General features: G+C 58.8%; 1 protein-coding gene across 1 annotated transcript in view; it reads right to left on the bottom strand.

Moving 5' to 3' along the window:
* SLC7A10 (solute carrier family 7 member 10) overlaps window positions 1-6,679 on the bottom strand; it is a 16,905-nt gene extending 10,226 nt beyond the window's left edge. The window contains exon 1 of the mRNA XM_002761990.6: window positions 6,455-6,679. Within this exon, the coding sequence (XP_002762036.1) occupies window positions 6,455-6,605 (151 nt within the window). The 5' untranslated portion in view covers window positions 6,606-6,679. The remainder of the gene's footprint in view (window positions 1-6,454) is intronic.
* Window positions 6,680-8,447: the final 1,768 nt, after the last annotated feature.

An 8,447-nucleotide genomic window follows, 5' to 3' on the forward strand; every position in this document is an offset into this window, starting at 1 on the left:
TGAGGCCTCCACATTCCTGTCCACACAGTGGGATGACAGCTTGGTGGTCCCTGCAGGTCCTCTGGGGGCTGGAGCTCTGGGCAGGTAGGCGAGGAAGTGAGTGCCCCACAAGCTGGCCTTCCTAGAGTCTCCACCACCCGCCCCTCTTCCCTGAGCCTTTGCTGGGTGGCTTTCATCACATTAAGATGTTTGGCCTGATGGGGCTTACTGGGCTCCTTGGAGAATGAAAAAAGGACCATTGTTCCCCGTGGCCGCTGCGGTGTGCGCTGACCTATTTCTGGAGGCAGCGGCAGATCACAGAGGTCACAGGGGCGGCCCGTGGAGGTCAAGTCACAGAGCGAGCCATCTCCTGGGGTGTGCAGTCTGACTCAGGGAGGGGCAGGAAGGGCCTGTCGGGCCAGGATACTGGCACCTGTCCTCATGCCTTGAAGCACATTCCAGACCCGACTGTGTGACTCAGGCCAGTGCTGCCCTTTCAAGCCTCAGTTTCCCCATTTGCCAGGTGGGGCCACTGGGCTAGGGATCAGCAGAGGGCTAGTCCGACCCTGACTTCAGCAGGGAGGATGCACCCTGCATATCTGGGCTGGGCCAAGGGAACAGTCTGCTCAGGGGCCCTGTCCCCGACTGTGGCAGGTCTCTTCTCCTCAGCTCACTGGCCTCCCTGAAGCAACACCACCTCCAGGAAGCTCTCCCTGACTGCCCACCTTGGCCCCTGCAATCTGGACATCACCCCATGCCCACGATACCTGGATGATGGCTGGGAAGGGATTCGTATATTTGATGCGGCCATTCTCTCAACCCTGTCTGGCACGTCAGAGGCCATGGGAAGTGCTTTTGGATCTCACTATGCACTGCCATCTCCCTTGGAGACCCCCTAAGCAGCCCCATCTTTCCTCTAAGACCTGAGCCACCCAGGACCCCAACACCCTGGGGTGATCGGCCAGCTGTGACCTGAGTGAAGCCTCTCCCCCAAGTGCACGGGTGTCCTCACATCCCTCACAGTAAGCCTGTGTCAGGTACCTCTCTCTGGGATGAAGACTGTGACCACTGAGGTCTGGGCAGCACCCCAAGGAGGTGAGCGGGGACATCCAGGATGTGCCTGGAACTGCCACTTGGCCGGCACCCACCTCCAGCCTAACCCACTTTCTTTGGAGGCAGGGGATGGGCGGAAGTGTGTAGCCCTCTCCAGCTCATTCAGCCCAGCCAGCCTAGCCCAGCAAACTTTGCCTGGGCCCTGTCTCCTGGCCGAGACTTGTCATGGTCACTGGTGAGTGCCACGTTGCTGAATGCAACAGTTGAGCCCTTGGCCACGATATTGACTCATCAGCAACATGTGACAGGTGGCTGGCTTGTCACTCAGCCTCCTGGCCTCCCCCCAGTCTTACTGGCTTCTCCTTTTCAGAATCCCTTATCTTACGTGACTTCTAGACACTGGGTACCCAGGGCTCAGTTCTGAGGCCTCTTCTCTTTTCTTTCCATGATTTCTTGAAGACCTCATCTATCACCCTGGCTTCTGCTGGCAACTCCTAAGTTTATATCCCTAGCATGGACCACTCTGCTAAATGAAACCTGCAATGAACCACTCAGCAGAGACATGACAGACTTTCCATGATCAAAGCGGAATTCCTGACTTTCACCTCCTCGCCCCCAAAATGCTCCTCTCAGTCTTTCCTGATCAATAAATGGCAAAACATCCTCCTGGTTGCTTGGGCCACAACCTTGCATCACCCATGAGTCCTCTGTTTCTCCCCCAGCCAACATCCATTCCATCACAAATCCTGTGGCTCTCACCTTCCAAACTCATCCAGAACAGAACCTCCTCTGACACCACGATGGCCGCCGCCCTGCCCTGAGCCACCGTGGTCTCTTGCTTGAGAGACCCAGATAGCCTCCTGACTGGCCTTCCTCCTCCCACCTCTTCCCCCACAGGCTCTTCTCCAGAGTGAGCCCTGTAAGCCCCACCCCATCACCCCTCTGCTCAAAATCCAGGGCTACCACCTGGCAGAGAGCAAAAGGCAAAGCCCTTAACACAGTTTGCAATGCCCCGCTCACACTGAACCCTGCCCCAGTCCGACCTGAAATCCCCTGTCCCGCTTTCTGCATCCTCCTTCCTGGTTTGACTGTCTGGTCTTAGCACTTAACAAGACATGCGTTTGGCTTGTGCATCTTGTTCGTGAGACTCCCACACCAGGATGTCAGCTCCAGGACATGGATTTTTGTCTGTCTTGACCCCTGTGATGTCTCTGGCACGTAGGTCAGTGCCTGACACCATTCAGTATGCAGTGGGTGAATAGATGGCTGAGTGTGCCCAGGACTGGCAGGCCCCCAAAATTATAGTTAGAAACTGAGGCTGCCATCTGACCCTGGGGCAGGTGGAAGCCTCAATTTCCCCCACCTGTAAATAGGACTGTGGTGGGGAACAGGCAAGCCCCTACAGAGCTGTATGCCTCCCCAGGACCCCGGGGAGGAGGGGCTGGAGTTCTGCAGAGGTCCACCCTCATGGGAAGCTCAGCCACCTGCAGACCTGGAGACCAGGGAGGGTCCTGGCTGAGGCTGGGTGAGCAGGGATTGGTTCCTGCGAAGCTGAGGTTCACCACGTGAACTCCTGAGTCCCTGAACACACATCTGACCCACAAACCCTTGCAGGAGCTGGGTTCTCAAGCCAAAGAGAGAGCAGAGGAAGGGCCTGGTCAGCAGACCCCGGGGAGGAACTCCCACTTTGGAGGATGTGGGTGTGTTCCTTGGATTGTGGCTGCGGCGAGGGAGCTGGCTGAGGTTGCTGGGTCAGTATGAGAGGTCTTATGAGTCCAGCCACTGAGGCAGGGGCAGGCTCCCCGGGCTGTCTGTTTGTCCACCCATAGTGGAGTGGGAACTCAGTGAAGCCTAGTTGGACAAGCTCCCAGCTTGTTCCCCAACCCTCCCCGCTCCAGGGCTCTTACTCTGGCCCCAATTTGCCCAGCATCAGAGCAGTATAAAAGGCACTAGGACCGGGCATGGTGGCTCCCACCTGTGACCCTAACACTCTTGGAGGTTGAGGTGGGAGGATCACTTGAGCCCAGGAATTTGAGACCAGCCTGGGCAACATGGCAAAACCCAGTCTCTATAAAAAATACAAAAATTGGCCAGGCGTGGTGGCAGGCGCCTGTGGTTCCAGCTACTTGGGAGACTGAGGCGGGAGGATTGTGAGGTCGACTCTGAGGTGAGCTATGATCATACCACTGCCCCATAGCTTGTGTTATAAAGCAAGACCTTATCTCAAAAATAAAATAAAATAATAAAGGGCACTGGACTGGGAATAAAGTCCAAATCTGGTTTCGAACCCGAAGCCTACCATTGGAGTACTATCATTTCACTTTCAACCTTAGTTTCTACATCTGTAAAATGGGTATAAAAATTCCTACCCTGCAAGGTGGACATGAGATTCAAATGAAATAAAAGAAGAACACGTTTTCTTTTTTTTTTTTTTTTTTGAGATGGAATTTCCCTTTTGTTGCTCAAGCTACAGTAAAATGGCTTGATCTGTGCTCACTGCAACCTCCACCTCCTGGGTTCAAGCGATTCTCCAGTCTCAGCCTCCGGAGTAGCTAATTTTTTGTATTTTTAGTAGAGACGGGGGTTTCACCACATTAGCCAGACTGGTCTCGAATTCCTGACCTCAGGTGATCTGCCCACCTCGGCCTCCCAAAGTGCTGGGATTACAGGCATGAGCCACCACACCCGGCCAGAACACATTTGCATAAAGTGGTAAGAGGTGCTTTTCTGAACAGATAATTGGATGTGACAGTGTGCCGCAGAGCCCCTGCCTCATCCAGCTCTACTTCCTCCAGCCTGGCCAATTCCCTTCTAGCTGCGCTTGTGGCCAGCAGGTGCTACCCAAAACACACTTGATGCCAGTCTCACGCCAGCCCATAGCCTGCCCTTCCAGGTCTTCCCATTCTTGAAAGCCTCACTTCCCAGTCTGAGCTGTAGCAGAGAGTATATGTGGGACAGAGTGATAGAATCTTCTAGGAGGGTCAATGTGGAAGTTTTGGAGATAACATGCTCAGTAACTAGTAACAAACAAGGTAGATTATGAAGCAGGACTTTGGGAGGCTGAGGCAGGCAGATCACTTGAGGTCAGGAGTTCGGAACCAGCCTGGCCAACATGGTGAAACCCCATCTCTACTCAAAATACAAAAATTAGCTCGGTGTGGTGGTGCGTGCCTGTAATCCCAGCTACTCAGGAGGTTGACGCAGGGGAATTACTTGAAGCCCGGAGGCAGAGGTCGAAATGAGCTGAGATTGTGCCACTGCACTCCATCCTGGGAGACAGAGTCAGACTCTGTCTTAGGAAAAAAAAAAAGAAGGAGGACATTGAGTTCTCAAGACTTTTAAAGCTAAAATATGACACTTGCAGACATTTTCGATTCTGAATAGGCTCCCGAGGGTATTGGTGGAGAGAGAGTGAGCCTACCTGGGGCAGAAAGGTAGGGTGGGCTGGGGAGGGGAGACCCTTAGGACATCAGGAGGGGAGGGTGTGCAGACCCCGGCTCAGTCCTCCCTTGCCCAGTCCCCACCTCCTATCACGTTCTGGGTGAGGTTGATCTCTCCTTGATTTTTCCTGCACCGTCCAGCTTCTTGCCTGCTGTAACCTTCCAAAGCTCCCCAAGCCAGGTTAAGACCACGGCTCCTCAAGACCACCGCTGAGTGCCCCGGGCTTGGGTTCTGTAGCTGAATCCACCATCCTTGGTTGGCCAAGTGGCCCTTCACCCTGGCTCGGTCCTCAAGGTTTGGAGGCCAAGGTAGTGGACCTGGCACAGCAGGAAGGAACTGAAGGGTTGGGGAGTTGTCAGGGCAGACCTGGGCTGCATGGGAAACTTACAGGTCTGTCCTGTGGGAGGGTGATGGTGGAATTGGCCTTCTTCACTCCCAGTACTGCCACCACCACCAGGGCCCCCTTCCGGGGAGAGAGGAGCTGGGCAGCCTCCCTGTAACTTGGGAAGAATGGGATGTGGGGAGGGGAGAGTAGGAAGACAGGTCAAGGATGCTGAGCTTAGCTGAGGAGCCCAGGCACAGCTGTGTCTCTCTGCACCTGCCTGGCACTTATAGCTGGCTGTGGGCATGGTCTCAATCCTGTGACTCACCCATGATGTGTGAACTTCCCCTTCCCCAGGGGAAAGCTCCTGGAGAGGGTATGGGTCAAGAAAAAGCTCTAATCAGCACCCTGGCCAAATCTCCAGGACCAGCCCTTCCTTCCAGCAGACAGTCAGGCAGAGGCATCCTAGGCCAAGAAGCTCCCAGGGCCAGGTCAGGACCAGGTTCTGGGAGACAGCATTCTAGGGGGAGGGGGTGAGATGGTGGAGAGACCTGGCCAGGGGTTGTGTTCAGGGGCCACTCTGGATGTGAAGAGCTGCTAAGGTGCGGTGGAAGAGAATGAGGTGAAGACCCTGGGTCTGCCCTACTGAACCCCCAAATTTTCTCCATCTCCAGGGATCTGAGGGTGGGAGGGCGGTGAAGACACAAGCGCTCCCACTGTCAAGGGACTGGGAAGACTGGCTGGAGGTAAAGTGAGAACGGTCAAGGCCCCAGGTAGTCATCCCACCTCTTCCCAAGCCACCTCTCCTGTCCCTCCCTGGAGGGGCTCAGAGGCACCCTGTGTAGACAAAGAAACAAATCTGGATTAGTCAGTATCTATGAGTTGGGACAGAGAATGGAAAAATACCACCACCATTCCCATGACCCCTGAGCTCACTGCCTACCCAGAAACCCCTACATGGAGGCAGGACACAGACCCATTCTTAGGTTGAGGACACTGGAGTCTGCCCCATCTGTCCGGGATCCCAGCCCAGGGATCGGGCTGGCCTTCTGCAGGCCGGGTCTGCCCACGGCTGCCCCATCCCCCCCAAGTTGCTGGCTAACCCACCCCCTCTCCTGGGTCCTGCTGCCAAGCCCCGCAGTCACTGCGCGCTCTGAAACTCCGTCCCCTCTGCACCTGCTGCGCTTGTCCACTCTACCCACAGGCCCTCCTGCTTTCCAAGAATAAGTCACTGCACTGCATGGCACTCGGACCCTACACACAGTAGGGACTCAGACTGACCCACAGTCCAGAACTTCGGGAGCTCAGCCTGCTGCAGCCTGACCAGCCCCCACACTCCTCAAGTTCCTGCTGCTCAATGCAGGACTGCAGTTATGGCCATTTCACAGATGAGGAAACTGAGGGTAACTTCCTTGCAAAAGCCCCACAGCAAAATCGGCGAGTCATGAGTCCAGAGGTGGAGGGGACCCAAAACTCCCCCAGGTGCGGGAGGCCGGGAGATGGGGACACAGAGCTTTGGCACCCTGGGCCCTGAGAGCAGTCATTGCGTGCTCTGATGCCAGACCGCAGGTGCCCCAGACAGACACGTCCGAGCGCCCGGAGCGGCTGCGCCCCTCACTTGGCCTCCGCCCGGCGCCCACCCGCCTGGGTCCAGCTCACCGATAATGATGGTGCAGGCGCTCAGCAGCCCGATCTCCTTCTTGAGCGCAACCCGCTCCGAGGCTCCGGGGCCGGGGCCTGGGACCCGGGAGGGCGAGGGCGCAGGCCCTGGGTTCCCGCGCCCGCTCGGCTGCTGCGTGTGGCCGGCCATGTCGCTGTCCCGCCGCGTCCCCGCTCCCTGCGCTGTCCCGTCAGTCCCGCCGGCCGCCAGTCCGTCCGTCGGTCAGTGCGCTCGCGGCCCTCGCTGCCGGGACAGCGCCCACAGGCGGGCGCATGCGCTGGCGCCGGGCCCGGGACTGGGGGCCCCGGGCGGCCCTGGGAGGGGCGGAAGGAGGGCCGGTCCGCAGCCCCCTCCCCCGCCTCCCTTAAAGGGAACGCCCCCTCCCCCAGTCCCGGCCTGGGAAGGAAGGAAAGGACTTGGGGCAGATCTAGGAAGGACTTCCCAGTTGGGCGAAGGAAGGGCCCCTTGAGGAAGGGGCCCTTGAGTGGCATTCATTCTTGGGGTGGCGTAGGGGAGCAGAGCTCCAGGCAAGACAATCCTTGCGCCCTGGGAGGCCCAGCGGGACCGCAAGAATAGCAGCTGACCGCATGTGGGGGTCCAGTGTGTGCCCCCTTTAGTAATCCATGCCCGCACTGTGTGTGTGTGTGTGTGTGTGTGTGTGTGTGTGTGTGTGGAGGAGACAGCCCGCAGGTGGATCCATTCTGCTGATGGAAGTTGAGGTCCAGAGATAAGCAGCGATAGCCTGCTTGCAACTCTAGGCTCTGCAAGTGTAGGGCTGAGGCCAAACCCTTTCTGGTGCCCCCTTGGCTCCCAGGCACCCCCTTGGCTCCCAGGCTGACAACTTCAGGAGGGGTGGGGGCTGAGTTCTGGAACTCCTCTGAGGGATCCAGGTGTCCTATGCATCCTGGGTCAAAGGCCTGAAGGTCGGGGTGAAGACCCTGGGGGGCCCTAATCCTCATCGCGGGGACCCTGGCCCGTGGGGAGTCCTGGACATGGCTCGCCCACCCCACCAGGCTCCAGGCCACCCCTGGCCTGAGGTCCCCACTAAAGGCTCCTCGTGATCAGAGTGAGAGATGAGCGGACTAGAACTCGGGTCTCTGGCGCAGGCCTAGCGCGGTCCAGCCCGGCGCGAGGAGGCCCGGCTACTTGGAATGCTCGGGAGACAAGAAGTGGGCTGTGGTCGTGGGAGAGGGTCCGGTGTGCCGGGACCGAGGAAGGCTGCCTCCTCCCGGAAGCCGTCCGGACTGTGCAGCCCCGGCTGGCCGAGCAGATCCAGGGGGGCCGCGTCTGGGCCACCGGGGCGGCGGGCGGGGCGAGCCTGGCACGGTGCGGCAGGCGGCGGAACAGCCTTTGTCTCTTCCTGGCGGCCGCCGCGACGCGCCGTCCCTTGCATGAGGATGAGGCCGCGCCGGGCGCCCCGTCCTTCCCCCTAGTCGCGGCCTCTGGGTTTGCTGGGGCCCGGCCAGGGGTCCGACGGCTGCAGGGTGGAGCCGGGTGGGACGCGGCGGGGGCGGGGCCAGGGCAGGGGCGGGGCGTGGAGGTGGGAGCGGGGCGGGGCCGGCGTTTGCTGGCAGCGGGGAGTTTAGAGGTTGGGGGCGGGGACCTTGGGTAAGAGTAGGAGCTGGAGTATCCAAGGTTGACGTGCTGGGGGGACGCGGAGGGGGAGGCCACCCGGCGAAGCTGTATCCCTCTCGCTTCTGTCTTCGGAGTCCGGCATTCTTGGCGCCCTCCACGTCCGGCCCCAGAGACCATTCAGAGGCCGGCTCTCTTAAAGGAGCCTCGCGCAGGGTCGGGGCAGCCCTGGCTCCGGAGACCCCTGATTGTCAAAGGTGTTAGGGGCCAGGGGCCTCAACCTTCTGACTTGACTCTCCCCACCCTGTTGCCCTCGCAAATCTAGGGTCTGCTGGGAGAGGGTCTAGCCGGGGCTGGTGCAATCAGGGGCAGGTTGCTAAGGGGCAGGGGCAGGGGCTGGTGCTAGCCTCGCAGCTCTGA

The sequence above is a fragment of the Callithrix jacchus genome, chromosome 22, assembly GCF_049354715.1.
Source record: "Callithrix jacchus isolate 240 chromosome 22, calJac240_pri, whole genome shotgun sequence".
NCBI lineage: Eukaryota > Metazoa > Chordata > Mammalia > Primates > Cebidae > Callithrix > Callithrix jacchus.